The 14783-nt window shown below is 44.0% G+C and overlaps 2 protein-coding genes across 3 annotated transcripts; both read left to right on the forward strand.

The window, feature by feature from the left end:
* Positions 1–1466: 1466 nt before the first annotated feature.
* On the forward strand, positions 1467–4558 carry LOC133896811 (ethylene-responsive transcription factor 1-like). Of its 2 annotated transcripts, none has more exons than XM_062337447.1 (3): positions 1467–1933; positions 3268–4183; positions 4290–4558. In XM_062337447.1, exons 1-2 carry the CDS (start codon positions 1618–1620, stop codon positions 4137–4139), a joined length of 1188 nt encoding a protein of 395 aa, XP_062193431.1. In that variant the 5' UTR covers positions 1467–1617; the 3' UTR covers positions 4140–4183; positions 4290–4558. The 2 variants fall into 2 exon arrangements, with proteins under 2 accessions (XP_062193431.1, XP_062193432.1); XM_062337448.1 differs by having other exon boundaries at positions 3268–4163.
* Positions 4559–13555: 8997 nt separating this feature from the next.
* LOC133896967 (uncharacterized) lies at positions 13556–14559 on the forward strand. The gene is made up of 4 exons (XM_062337585.1): positions 13556–13993; positions 14057–14255; positions 14375–14394; positions 14467–14559. The coding sequence occupies exons 1-4, from the start codon at positions 13556–13558 to the stop codon at positions 14557–14559; spliced, it is 750 nt and encodes a 249-aa protein (XP_062193569.1).
* The last annotated feature ends 224 nt before the right edge of the window (positions 14560–14783 follow it).

A 14783-nucleotide genomic window follows, 5' to 3' on the forward strand; every position in this document is an offset into this window, starting at 1 on the left:
GGTACAGGATGTACCATGACATCTTGAAATGGGGGTCCGACAACTATTGTATATTGGAAGATAAGAATTGTCTGCAACTGAATCCATGCAAGTGCTGCAGATTTTTAGAGATGCAAGTCAAATACATGTATGTGTTGAATCAAAGTCAATCGCTTGTAGTGTGGTGTATCCTTTTCTTTGAAGCTTCAAAAAACTATGGAGTTTGAACTACTCCTTATGCAATGTACTTGGGCAGCTAACCATGTGCCTATTACATTTATAATGTTCTTACAATTCTGGATACGACAAGCCATTGCAATTTAAGCTGACATCTTTCAGGGAGCAATGCAAGTTTGTCGATCTTCATAAATATGGTGCAATCTAGATGTTGGACCCATACCAGTCACGGTATGAATTCTTTTAGGGGGAGCTACTACCATGCTGACCTAACATTTTCGTTTCAACCCATCGCAGGTCTTCCCATTTCGTCTTGCTTAATGTGCAACGGTGGTAAAATGAACAGAATGCTACGAAGGGAAAGGTTAGAAGAAAGTTGCTAGACTCAGAAACAAAAAAAAGGAGTAAAAGACTATCACGTCGAGATTATATTGTTCGTCCCTCCTCGTTCACCAGATGATCTGTCGCTTTATTCCAAACGGCATCAGTTTTCTCAAGGTCATCAACACGTCAGACCTTGTCGAGCAGCTCCAAAAGAAATCCAAAACTGCCTTACAGCCTAAACAGGTAGTATGCCATGGGTTTGTTTGTCACGCTATCTCGTCTTTCCTCTTCTGCTAACTGACGTCTAGCAGAAATACTGGTCTAAAAAGAGAAACTAACACGAAAGGAGGAAGAAGAAGTCATAGCCAAACGCAAAGCTTCACATGAACACAGTTCCTTCCAAAAGCATCTTTGAAGAAAACTAAAGCATCTTTTTAAGAAATCACAGGTAACATAGAAGTAAAGTAAGCTGCACAGTCAATACTGGTGGAGTACATTGCTTTGGTCGGAACACACTAGAGTAGCATGCTTGCATACACGAGATCGATCGTGTTAACAAAAGATAATACATCGAAATAGTTTAGTTTTTCTTTAGAAAATAAGATGATGCTTGTGCTTTGGTAAAGAAGAAGACATGGGAGATCAATAATTACCGGGGTAAAAAAAAGACTACACCACCAGAGAGCACAGGCGACATGGGAGTGGAGTGGGAGCCCACCCTATCTTCTCTGAAAACTAATTTGATAGGAGTCTTTTATAAAGATTGTTTCCTCTGTGACAATACATGTTCGTTTTATCTTTTTTTTTCCAGCTTAATCATTAAATTATAGAATGAATGTTACAGATAAAATTCTATAAAAATCTTTTTAAACAGTATCTATAATATTTGCTTTCTGTCATGTTGCCTTTGATGTCACTGTCGAGTAGCGCGTCAGCGTCGCTTCTACTATAAAGTAGGGCGTCCAGCTACCAGTACCACTACCACCCCCGTCCATCTCCCCCACTCCGCCCACACTCACCGAGAGGGGCAAGGCCAAGCAAAGATCTTCTCCTTTTTCCACTCACTGTGCCGCCCTTGCTCTCTCCCAGTCCCACCAATAATCCATCCACCACCGGCATCTCTTTCGTTCGGCTGCGATGTGCGGCGGCGCCATCCTCTCCGGCTTCATCCGGCCGTCTGCCGCGGCGGCGGCCAAGAAGCAGCCGCGGAGGGTCACGGCCGAGGTGCTGTGGCCGGGGCTCAGGAGGAAGGGGCTCGAGGACGGGGAGGAGGACTTCGAGGCTGACTTCCGCGAGTTCGAGCGGGGCCAGAGCGAGGACGACGCGGACGGCGGCGGCGACAACGACGTGGTCGAGGAGGTCCCTCCGCCGCCGCCGTTTCAGGCGGCCCCAGCGAGGTTCTTCTTCGGCGCCGGAGCCAAAATGGCTCCCGGGGTTGCGCTCCCAGCATTTGGTGAGAGCCGCATTAAAGTTACTACCTTTTTTTTTTTCTGTCTCGTACCTCGCACGCAGCACCCTGTTTAGAAGGGGCGAAAGATGTCTTTCCCTCTTTTGAGGTCTGTTTCTTGAATCTATCGAGGAGAGAATTGGGGTTCCATGGAGATGGAGCTGCCACCGAATGGGGCTTCCGGTTACAACGCTAAATTTGATCTCTAGGCTAGACATGGAGTGGGTAGCACTGCAATGGGGATTGATGGCTAGCTTGAAATTTTGTCTTAGGATCTGCACTTCTCTCTGTCTGCAGTTATCTAGGTAGAAAGGCAGAAATTATTTGTGCCTTTGATTCAGCTTTTTCTTATGATTTACAGTTACTCTAAGTGAGGTACTAATTATGGTAAAATTGAGTATCTTGCCAGGCATCTTGAGAGTTGAGATTATATGTATTCCGATCGAGGGATCTTACTGTGAAGGAGGGTTTATCGTGCGTAATTGTTTATTTTCAGTGTAGAATAGGTGCTGGAATTTTTTTCGATAATTATATCTCCTGAGGGATTGTTAGATGCAGGTCTAAGGTTCTAAGATTTTTTTTTCCCATTGAAGAGAGAAGTTTAGGTTATGCTATTTGAATTTTTTTTTTCCAACTCAAGAGAGAAGAATTCAGGGAGTTAATTTACATCCATTTAATTCCGAAGCTCAAACAACAAAGAAGGATGAAACACAAACAAGTTGGGTAGGCTAGAGATGAAACCCAACAAAGGAGGACAAAAAAAGAAAATAAAAAGGTGTTAGTAATAGTAAAAAAAGAAAAAGATATCCGTAAACTATGTACACTAATTTTACAAGATCTGTTATTGCTGGATGGATGTTCAAAGGTGACTGATCTCAATAGATATAGAAAATTACTATCTGTTGCTAATTGTAGCACAACAAATTGTTTAACTGGTACCATTTTATCAATCATATCTGTTCTTTGAGGGCAGGGTACTCCTAACCTCCCGTTACTTCATGTTTCCATAAGCAGTATTTGTGTGTATTTTGCACAGTAATGGAGCTGTGAGGCGGAACCAGGACTTGGTCACGCCCCAGGCTGACCTTTAACAGCCTAAAACTAACGTCAAAATATCAGATTGGGCTTTTACTACATGGGCTATACCTTGGCAAAATTCCTACACCCCGGGCTGAAGCCCACCTTGCCATGGGCTTGGTTCCGCCCCTGGAGCTGTCACAGTATGCCTGTTATGTTCATGAACATCTTATGTCACAGTATTATTTATATTGTACAAAAATTTCAGTTTCCTATTTCCGAATGTTTTTGTCGAGATGAATTAATATGCAACCTTGATGCAGATGGTGTGATACCAAAGCCTTCTCAACAGGATGGGCCTGCTGCTACCTCGGCAAAGCGCAACCGGAAGAATCAGTACAGGGGGATCCGCCAGCGTCCCTGGGGAAAATGGGCAGCTGAAATCCGAGACCCAAGCAAGGGTGTCCGTGTTTGGCTTGGAACTTACAACACTGCTGAGGAGGCAGCTAGGGCATATGATGCTGAAGCCCGCAAGATACGTGGCAAGAAAGCGAAGGTCAATTTTCCTGATGAAGTGTCAAATGCTCAGAAGTCCATCCTGAAGCCATCAGCTGCCAATCCAACAAGGCTAGCTCCACCTTCAAAGACTTGCGCTGACAAGGCTTTCAGTCATCCAAACAATGGGTACGATGATTTGTTAGCGATGTTTGCCTTCAATGACATGAAGGTTCCTGCAAAGACAGCTGAGAGTGCTTGTTTCGTCCCTCAAGTGAAACCTCTTGTGCCTACTGAGAAATTTGGGACGAACATGCTCTCTGACCAGAGCGGCAACTCATATGATTCTTCTGACTTTGGGTGGGATGATGAGACCATGACCTCAGACTACACTTCAGTCTTTGCTCCGAGTAATGCCATGCCAGCATATGGTGAGCCTGCTTACCTGCAAGGTGGAGTGTCAAAGAGAAGGAAGAACAACTATGGTTTAGCTGTGCCTCAGGGAAATGGTGCTCCCAATCTCACACAAGACATGTCTGGTTTCGATCCTGAGATGAAGTATCTGCCATTGCCTTGTGTTGAGAGCAGCTCAGATCGATCAATGGACAGCCTTCTGCAAAACGATGTTACACAAGATGGGGCAAGCAACGGGGACCTCTGGAGCCTTGATGAGCTGCTTATGGCAGCTGGTGCTTATTGAGAGGTCATGTTTGTGGTCCGTGTGGTGCGTCAATAGCAAAAAATGTAACGCATCCATACTGGTTATTTTGTTTTGCCTAGACACGTCTCCTGTACAAATTACTTATGTTGCGAATGGAGTATCTCTAACTTCGTTTTGTTTTCATGTCAGGTCCCTTGCCTGTGGTGATCCTGAAGAGCCAGTTATATCTGCTACATTTTATAGCGGGTCGTACCGTAGTTGTGCTATATTACATGCTTCTGTCACTTGAACTCTATGACAAATGTTTATAGTATGTTGCTGTATGGTGTGTCTATTATTGGAAGCAAGTTTGAGACTGATTCAATAACTACCATGGCACATATGTCTGATGTACTGTAATGTGCATAATGCTTATTATGCTATGGTGTGCTTATATTGCAAATCTTCGTTTGGAAGTACTGTATTTCGCTTTCTACGTGACATTTCTTTTCAGTAAATGTTTGGTGCCGGCCGACGCTGTGTGACTCAGAAATCCAGAAAGATCTAGAACTAATCAAGCTTACAGATTGTTGATGTGCAAACTTATTTGTCGTACTCAGTTGTTTGTTGGGAATAATTATGTGTTAGATTCCGGCACAACCTGGTCAAGCCATTAGCTGAACCTAGCTGGTTCTCTGTGCCATGTTTTATACTCAAGGCAGATACTGGAACAGAAATTTGTATCTGGGACTGACCCCAAACAGAAAAAAGTGATCAATTGCACACTGGATTTGGTGCCTGGTTTTGCTCTACTGGGTTGGCATTGCAGTCTGCAGGCACAAACAAAGTCTCAAATTAACTTGTAGTAGCTGTTAGCTATCTTTTTCACCTTACATGCCTAGTGATGTTCTTTTGAGCAAGTGCCAATATTTATGAACTTTCAAATTCAGGCTCCAGAGGCGAGTCTGCTTCACCCTGATTATTTGTCAAGATTTGAATCGAAAAGTAGAGAGCAAATTGGCCAACTTGGGCCTCAGGGCTATTGCTTGTGCTGTCATCTGTGGTGGTCCTAGGAATTATTGCCATGGCGTCAGTGACAGAGGCTGCTCTTTTAGTTGCATTGTGATATAAGGATTCCAACCTTTCTCTGAACACCATCCCAAGTGGGGTTTCAGAAAGTTTAACTCCAACCTCGGATCATCGGGGCAATAATTTATGTGGAGAAGTCCATACTACCCCTTGAGCTTACCATTCGTGTAATCTCAACCATGAACAATGAAACCATCTAGTTATTCTTCAACCGATGAATATCTGGAGATATCTCAACTCTGAATATCTGGAGATGTCTGACGAAACTGACGAAGGACAAGTCTGAAGAATCTGAAAAAAACGAGAGGAGAAGGCTTATGAAGATTGGACGGCTAGGATTGCTTCATATCGCTTCAAGCAAGATCGACGGCTCAAATGCTTTTCCGTTTTTACTGTTGGGCGATTAGAACCGATAATTACAGTACTGTTTTTTTTGTCAAACTCTTCTCGTTCTTCCCGTTTTACCGCTGCTGTAATCAGAACCTCTTTAGCCCAAGTGGGCTAAGGTAAGGCGGCAACCATTCCCATGCCAATTATTCTGTAGCGTAAGGTGGAATTAGTTAGGTTCTTCGTATGTACGAGTTCTCGCGGGTTCGATTGCCTTGCGGCATCCACTGATTTCTCCCAAATTCCATCTCGAATCCGTAGGATCTGACAGGATGGAACCGATGCAAATCACTTGCTACCGTAGTCCTGTACGCTAGTGTTTTTTTTTTGGAACGGACGTGGAGCATCCGTGGAGTCATTTTAGTTCAACTCAATCAACTACTAATTATTTTAATTAGATTAAAATAACTAGTTAGTTAATTAAGTTATATTAGCGTTGATCTACGGATATCTATTGGTAATCTACATCCATCCCTACTTTTTTTTGGGTAATTTGGTGGCCAGGTCACTTGGTTTTTTTCCATGTTGCCATCCATTTGAGCCAACCGAGCTCAGAAAATTGGATCGAAAGAAAAAGAAAGAAAGAGAAAATATCTTTTTTCCGATTTCTTCTCTCTCATTCGCGGAGCGAAGAAAGCAGGCTTTTGCCCCAGCCAAAAGGAAAGGCGAGCAGCCCTTATTGCAATAGCAAACGGCCTACTTATAGCCCTATTTCACCGGTGTTGATGTGGCAAGCAATATTAGATTAGAACATTTAGAGCTAGGCCAAAACTGCTAATGTTGTTTGCCATTTTGGCACCGTGCCGGATGAAAACGGGGTGGATTCATGCCGGGGTATACGGTTTTGACGGCACGAGAGTCCAAATTAGACTGTTTTGAAGTTCATGGTTCAAATTAGACGAACCGGAAAATTCATGAGGGTAATATGGGTTTATTTTCTACTTGCACTATCTAAGCTTGTCAAACTATAAACAGCAACCCTTGAATTCAGCTAGACTGAAAATTCAGAACCGGAAACAAAATCAATCTATTAACCTATTGAAAATTTGAAATTTCCATGGGTGGATATTAGATCGATTGCATCAAACTTCCCCGAGATCCATCAAATTGCGACAAGACAAAAACGTCGCGGCCGAAAGCAAAGCCACTCAACAATTTGACCATAGCCCATAGAGCTAGCACTTGGCGAAGAAAATTAAAGGACCTCACGATGCTCCATGCTTTGGTTGGTTGATCATTTGATTAGCAATTTGGCATGGATCCCACTCTCCTCAGGTGCATTGAACTCCTCCCCAGCACATCACCCTCAGCTACCACCAATGGGTACCTCTCCTTAGTGGCGAAGCTAGAGGAAAATAAAGGGGTACACCACTTGATAAGTTTGGCATGTTAGCTGGCTGCTGGGCTTGCCATGCTGAACGGTTGGACCTGTGGGTGCATGTTTTTGGATCATAGGGAGTACATGTATGGTGAAAATAGAATAGAAACAACTAAATTTTTATTTTGATGTGGCACCCACACGGACCAACTTGGCTTCGCCCCTGCCTCTCCTTTTGCCGTGGATACACACAATTCCCTTCACGAACGGCTGGAATGCATTCAGCATTCGGGTGAGGAAATATGGCTTTGCTAGTGATTGCCCAGCACATTTTGTCGAAAGTTGACATATTTTCTTTGTTATTTGATGGGGCAAGTGGCGGATCAAGGAGAAAGATTCATTGGGGTCGCCGTTCCGCGAGCTCGAATGATAAAAGGTGGTTGAATTCGCCATTGGCATTGGTTCCTTCCTATATTGGCCTGGACATGGTGGTAATGTGTGGATCGAACTAGGTTTATTGGCAGGGTTCACAAGACCGGATCGCGATAGTCACCGGGTTAGTCTTGTACCGAGTAACCTGGCTGGTTTTTATCTCTTAATTTTCTTTGACATTATCTGAGATTTGTTTACGTAGTACAACAGATAAGAATGTGTTAGATATATCCATCAAGCTGGCCGGTCTCGTCATCGATCGGGGCTTTTCTAACCTCCTCGTCCACTGATCCAATCATTGTTACATTGCACCGGCCCCTGCAGCTTCACTTTCCGGCTCCCACATGTACCAGTCACGGACCAACTTGCGGCACTGCACTGCATGCTTAGATATTTATTGTATTGTATCTGACGCGTAGAAATTCTCTGCCCACACGTACGTACGTACGCTATCTGTCGTCGACGGCCACTAGGCACTAGCTAGATAGCCTGCGTCCTACTATCTGACGTGCTTGATTGGGGCAGGAAGTTTGTTGCGATTTCCCGGAGATCGACGGCAGAAAGTTTGCGCTCGTCACCGGCCAGCGCCTAGACGGACGTCGTCGTCGTCGTCCTCGTAGCCGGCGCAGGGCCGTTGCACTAGAGACGCACGTCGCGGGACCGCACACAGCTAGCGGAGGCGTGCCGTACGTACGCGCGCCCACTTGATCACGCGCGCGGTTACGGCCTGTGCGTGCGTGGTGCCTTGCATTGGCGCTATGCAATGATGCAACGCAAGCATGCGTAGAGAATGTACGTATATCCCGAGCCGACTCGTGCGCGGGTCGGCGGAAAAGGAGAAATTGTTAGCCCACGGTTCCGACCGGACACGTACGTTCGTACGTACGACGTGCTCAACTTGTTTCAACGACGCAAGCTAGGTAGCCGTATAAGGGCGTGTATAACGAGGTGACGTTAGCTGTTTAGAAAAGAAGTCATTTAGTATTTTATTTGATATGGAGGAAACAGAAGTAAGACAGAAAAAAATGATATCTATTAATTAACAAATGATTTAAAATATTATACAATCACTCTTACATAGTATTTTCTCTATTGTATGGATGCCATCTATTATTTATAGTCTCAATTTTTACGTGTCATTTAATAATTAGACATCATTTAGATTACTTATAGTCAACTCATATAATAATTTGTCTATTATATTATATATATGTGATATAAACTTGTATTACAGATAGCTGCCGTTTATATCACTGCACATACCCTAAGCGGTGAGGAGCTAGTCGGTCTGCCGTTTCAACCAGCTGGCAAGAGCCGGAGGTGAGTCGAGAGGTCGGAGCAGGCCGACGACAGGGCAGTCCTCGCCCGCATGGCTCTCTAGTCAGACAACTCAAAGTCACTGCTCATCCTGGGCACGGGCCTTAACGAAAATGTGGGCTCAAGTAGTTGGGCCCCCTCTTGGCCCAACCAACGCGCATGCTCGACTTCAACGCGAAATCAAAACCTTGGTCGGCAAATAAAATACCGTCCACAGTGGTTGCTAAGGGTATATCTGGTTTGTGCCAATGCCTAAGCTTAGTCATATCATATATTTTTAAGTGACTATTTGATTGACTGTTACACCGTATCAAGCCATATTTTGTTAGTTCTCTGGTTCACACGTCATTCACTTATTTTTATTAAATTTGCCATATTTGTAGCTAAGAATTTATTCGCCACACTTTTTAGCAAGCCACGTCTAATTAAAACTAGTCATGACAAGGTTAGGTACAAAATAAACATGCCCTAAATCAAATACCGACCGGGGCAGATAGCCGATTTCATGACACTTAATAATTGTGAATTGGGTCTATAGACTATGGACTGGCTGAGGGTTTCAGAGGGTGGTTCATGGTGGACCTACCACAATGGACTAATTGTTGACGTGGCTGGTTTTGGATAAAAGGTCCTACGTGTGATGACGAAGGTGGTGGTGGGGTTGGCATTCCCAGGAGAACACCGAAGCGGCGGTGAGGACTCGCTGGATCGAGTTGCAGGCAACCAATGCAAAGTGAGGAAGTGTGTGCGTGTGGATATTTTAGGGTCGGGCTGGAGCACTGGGAAGTGTCTACATGGCTCAATGGAGCTTGCAGGGGGCTTGTTTGGGTCGGAGAAGCATCGACGGTGAGCAGGGGTGGACCCATGTGGGGGTAATGGTATACATATGTATATTCATTTTTTTAAAAACTTAATTATATATCCTATTCTCCGGTCCGGTGGTCCAAGACTAACCAGATGGCCCAACTCGCACGCCTAGCGCGGCAACACGAACAACCTAACTCCCATGTCAATGTGGATGGCCCAACTCGGCAACTCCAACTTGAGAACACTCCAACAAGCAACAACAAGAGGCAATTTCCCGCCTTGGCCTAACCACACATGAGATGGTGAGATGAGGGCGACGGCACCGAGTCCGAGCGTGGCAGCGGCGGTGCAGCACGAGCGAGTGAGTAGGCAGCCAAGGATGCCATCCTCTACAGCTACAGGCATGTCTTCTCTGGCGTTGCCGCTGTGCTCACGGATAGGCAAGTGACGGGGCTCGTCGGTGAGCTCACATTTCACTAATCTCCTGTTCACCCTACATCTTTTCTTTGTGTTCTTGACAAACCCCATGCTGATTTATTTTTTTTGGTTTCCTTCTGGTTCAAATTAAAGTGTGGTGCTAAAGATTGGCCTGGAGTAGTGCTAGTGGTTCAGAATCGTGTTCTTGACCTGCACACCACCAGGAGCTGGGATTTCATGCAAGTGAAACCTTCACCCTCGATTGGAATCATCTCGGAGAGAAGATTTGGAGGGAATTTCATTATTGGTGTACTAGATACAGGTGAGACCACATATCTGTCTCATTGGTCCCAATAGAAATTCACGACTAGAACTGACATTGCAATGTGAAGATTGTGGAGTTCTTTGTTTCATTATTTCCACTGTACATGGATATGGCTTGAGTTGAACAATTTTAGAGACAACAACATCGGCGAGAGAGTGAGGTTCCACGACGGTGTAAAGGGTGATGTGTCGCCGGAGATAGATTCAATGCTTCTAACTGCAATAGGTTAGCATTGCCTTGGTTTCACCTAACGAGTTCTAATATTAGAGCTCGATCACAAAGTGTGTAAATTAAAGTATTGCAGAATTTTGTATGGTGGACAATTTAAAAGTACTGCAGAATTAGCATGGTTCACATTTTTACATGATTATAACATATTACTTTCTTTGGTAATTGCCTAATTGGTGCAGTCGTTAGTCATAAAGAACAAATTTGATTGCTAAGAATAGTTCTTACAATAATGACTACTGTCTATTGAGTATTGAGCAAGTGCTAGAATAAATTTGATTGCTCACTGAGTACTGAGTACTGATCAAGTGCATGAATAAATTTGATTGCTAACTTGGCTAGTTGGCTAAGAATAGTTCTTACAATAAAGTAATGTTTATGAGAAAGACTATTTGGAAAATGAATGCTATGCACTAGTGATTTACTTGATCTTTATACTTAGCCTAATTTGGAAAAGGAATGCTATGCAAGTTGTGCTTAGCTAAAAAATCAACAAAAATACTATTGACTATCGTAGTTCCTTTATATTACTTGAGATGCTATTATTATGAACAATTTGTAGGCTGGATCTTATCATTATGAAATCTTTACGATTATCGAATAATTTTTTAGCTATGTACACCCATAGTTAGAAGCTATGCCGCCACTGGCAGTGAGACGTGCCTTGGTGTGTGTGAGAGACACATGGAGAGAGACATGGAAGAGAGAGAGAGAGAGAGAGAGAGAGAGAGCAGAGGAAAAAAATTGGAGGGGCCCATCACCCTTTTAAAGCCGGTTGAGGTAGTGCACACAGTAAGGAGGGAGAGAGAGAGAGAAAGATAGAGGAAGCAACATGGTATGGGCGGCGGTGGGTTCTCGGTCGGGGTTTCGGACCTCCAGTGTAGTGCACGTGGGTCATTTGGGATGTGACAAATTGACAGGTCTCTAGAGGTGGACGAGCTAGCATGATGCGGGAGACGTGGGGGACAAGATAAGAGAGGAAAATCAGGGAAGAGAGAGAAATAGAGAGATGGCCGGGCATGGGCATCTAGGGAAGACGATGATGGGGGCAGGCCCACTTGTTGGCATCACGCGATGCCGGCGGTGTTGTTGGGCTGAAATGGGTTGAGGCCACGGTGAAGTGATGCGGAGGGATGGTCGGCGGGAGTTAGGTTAGTATGGTTTGAAGAGGAGGAAGGAGACAGGGTGATGACGGCCCAGAAAGAGGGAGAGGGAGAGATGTGGCCAGGTAGAGAATTGAAGAAAAAGAAGAGAAAAAGAGAAGATTGGGTTGCGCTAGAACTAGAGAGAGAGGATTCAGCCTAAGGAGGGTTTGGAAAAAGAGAATTGTTTTGCTATTTTTTTCAGAGAAGAAATAGAGTTCAAATTTGAACCTGCAACAAAAAAATTAAGAAAATCCAAGAAAACTCCAAAATGCAACATGGTTTCTTTTGTGCATGTTTTCAGAATTAAAATTTTAAATTTAATATTTTGCCCAAATTTAAGTTGTATTTATTTTAGTTTGTTGTAAATTCAAAAAGGTTCAATTTTTTAGTGATTTTTAGAAATAAGCAAAACATAGGGTGTTACACATGTTGAACTTACTGAAAATCCTTATATTGAACAATCTTTGCAGGTCTGAGAAAATGGCTATCAATGATCGGTTGTGTTTTACATATGCAATTGATAATGTGTGCTGAAAAGTGTTGAGAATTGCATAAATTCTAATGTTTTATGGGCTTTTTCCCGAGTTCTCTTGCTGGCCCATTTGCCTTCGTGCAGCCCAAGCCCACACAGTGGTGGTCTTATGGGTCACATCAGGGCTACTAGGGTTAACTGCTAGGAAGAACGTGTGAGAAGCAGAGAGAGGGGCGAGTGGCGGCACAACCGTCCTCTGCTTCCTTCGGGTGTGAGACTGGAAGGCGTCATTGTCATGTATATCTTGGAGGCCGGCTCCCTGAAGGGCGCACAGAAAACTGCTTTCTCCTTTGGTTCCCCTCAGTTCCCCACGGATTTCTCACTGATCTTGGTTGCCATCTCCGAGCTGGAGCCATGAGGTGCTTGTGCTTTGGCTCTGGTGCTTCAGTGTGTGGAGGGATTGTGCGAAGGAGCTTCAAAGTTGGGGTTACTCAGAGCTATGATTGTCGAGGCTCACCTGGACACGTTGACACAGTGTGATGAGGCTTTGTATCTCCGTCTTTCTCTCACCGGCGGCAACTAGCGGGTGATTGAATTTCTGGGACAGCGGTTGTATAGCCGTGCCTTGCCTCGGTCTTCTATGCTTTCCAGCATATTACATTGTGAGTATTTTTTTCCCTTCTTATGTTCTTGACAGCATAGGTAGATTCATATAAATGCTCGATGATGAATAATAGTGCTAAAATTGGGCACGGTTTTGAGTTCAGCTAGTTAGACCAGTACATTCTCTAATGTCTCGATGATATTTGGTAGTCCTTATTTGTTTTAGTTGGTGTATATATATTTGATCTGGTCTTGTACTCCAAAAATCATGTTTTGATTTGGTTTCCAGAGGGCTGCCTGTTTGGTGTCTCTCGGGATAGTGCGGCTGTTAGTACATAGCATGCTTGCTTTTGATTCTAGATATTATAGCTGATTTAGCTATTAAGTTTTGTCTCTGTTTATGCTATACTTTGCTTCCTCTGGTCAGAATGAGTAGTCTCTGTTTGGGACAACGACACTATTCTTGATGATGGTTTAAATCTAGAGAATCAGTTCAGGTTTTAGATCTAGCTGGTGTCTTAGTAATCTATCCAGTCAGTGATATTTCAATAGAACAGTTAGGGAGCAGGCTTTGAATTTCCTGGGGCCAACTGCTATATTATTTCTAAGAGCACTTTCATAATTGTTGTCTACCTGCTATCTATTTCAAGATGAACACATGATAATTGGTACTGTTTCTAATGACTTGCTGTCTTTTGTTCCAAGGTCATGTGTTTCGAATACCTATTGCTTTACTCTTGTATTTTTATATGTGGTATAAAATCCATGCTCATATTATCACACTACTATTTACAATAATCCAGAAATCCAATAGCTTATGTGATGGCTAGTTCTAGCTCTTCTGGCCTACCACTGTTGTCCTCGGACACAATTAAGCCTAAAAGCTTCGATGGAACTTGCTTTAAGCGCTAGCAGGCTCGAACGAGGCTATGGCTGATGGAGCTCGAACTTTTCTGGATCCTCACCGAAGAGCTGCCCGCCCCTTCGGGGGAAGATGTGCAAGATGAGATCGAAAGAACGTGTCTCAATGCATTAGTGGCCCGTTGGGAGAAGGCTAATGGCTCAGCCCTAGCATGCCTCTTGGCTGCCCTATCGAACAGGCTCTTCGACGTCTACATGGGGTTCGAGGAAGCACAGAAGGTGTGGTCGGAGCTGAATGACAAGTATGCTAAAAACGACAACGACAATGAGCCCTTCATGGTGGCCAGTTACCTGAATTTTTGTATAGGAGATGATAGATTAGTCATGGAACAGATCCATGAGCTGCAGCTTATCTTGCGAGATTTAGGCCAGTATGGTGGTGTCCTCCTTGAGAATTTTCTAGTTAATGCAATCCTTGCCAAACTGCCCACTTCTTGGTGTGACTTTGTCACTGTATATCGACACTTAAAGTAGTGATTGACTCTTAATGAGCTCATCGCTGCTATAAATGTCAAGGAGAAGTCCAAGGCTGGCTATAGTGGGGTAAAGGCGTCCACTCAAGCTAACCTTGTCGAGCATAAGAATCAGCCTAAGAGGAATGTGAAGAAAGAGAAGTCCAAGCCTAGATTTTTAGGACCGAAGGCTAATGCTATGAAGAAGAAGAAGAAGCCCGAGATTGTTTGCTACGTCTGCGGCGGGTTGAATTGCTGTGATCGTAAGGGCAAGGGGCCGACACCTGAGCGCAGAAGGCAGCCAAAACTCAAGTGCATGTGGTGGTTGCAACGGACGATGATATCGGAAAATGTGACTCCACTAATGGGTATGTATCTGCAGCCTTTATGGCAAATTCACCAGTAAGTTGGTGGGTTGGTACAGGTGCTACAAGACATATTTGTACTGATAAGATATGTTTTACTTCTTTCTAGGGTGCAGATGGTCGATCCATTCTGATGGAGAATGGGGTTTCAACAGCAGTACACGAAGTAGGACAAGTGAGCATAAAGCTGACTTCTGGCTAGACTCTTGTCCTTAAGGACGTGCTGTTTGTGCTTGCCATGACCCGTAATCTACTCATCGGGTCAATGTTGTGCCGGAAAGGAATAAAATTAGTCTTCGAGTCAAATAAAGTAGTTATGACTAAATATGGGTCGTTTGTTGGAAAAGGCTATGATTGCGAGGCATGTTCTGTATTCTATTCTTGATAGTTCTGCAAATATTTTCTATTCTTCATATTCTAATAAGA

This window comes from Phragmites australis, chromosome 17 (genome assembly GCF_958298935.1).
Source record: "Phragmites australis chromosome 17, lpPhrAust1.1, whole genome shotgun sequence".
Classification (NCBI taxonomy): domain Eukaryota; kingdom Viridiplantae; phylum Streptophyta; class Magnoliopsida; order Poales; family Poaceae; genus Phragmites; species Phragmites australis.

Excerpts from the sequence above, each read along its gene's own strand:
- LOC133896811 (XM_062337447.1), top strand. The coding sequence starts at position 1,618 with ATGTGCGGCGGCGCCATCCTCTCCGGCTTCATCCGGCCGTCTGCCGCG. Across the intron at positions 1,934-3,267 it reads GGTTGCGCTCCCAGCATTTG|ATGGTGTGATACCAAAGCCT; the intron begins GTGAGAGCCGCA and ends ACCTTGATGCAG.
- LOC133896967 (XM_062337585.1), top strand. The coding sequence starts at position 13,556 with ATGGAGCTCGAACTTTTCTGGATCCTCACCGAAGAGCTGCCCGCCCCT. Across the intron at positions 14,256-14,374 it reads CGGGTTGAATTGCTGTGATC|CCTTTATGGCAAATTCACCA; the intron begins GTAAGGGCAAGG and ends ATGTATCTGCAG. Across the intron at positions 14,395-14,466 it reads CCTTTATGGCAAATTCACCA|GGTGCAGATGGTCGATCCAT; the intron begins GTAAGTTGGTGG and ends ACTTCTTTCTAG.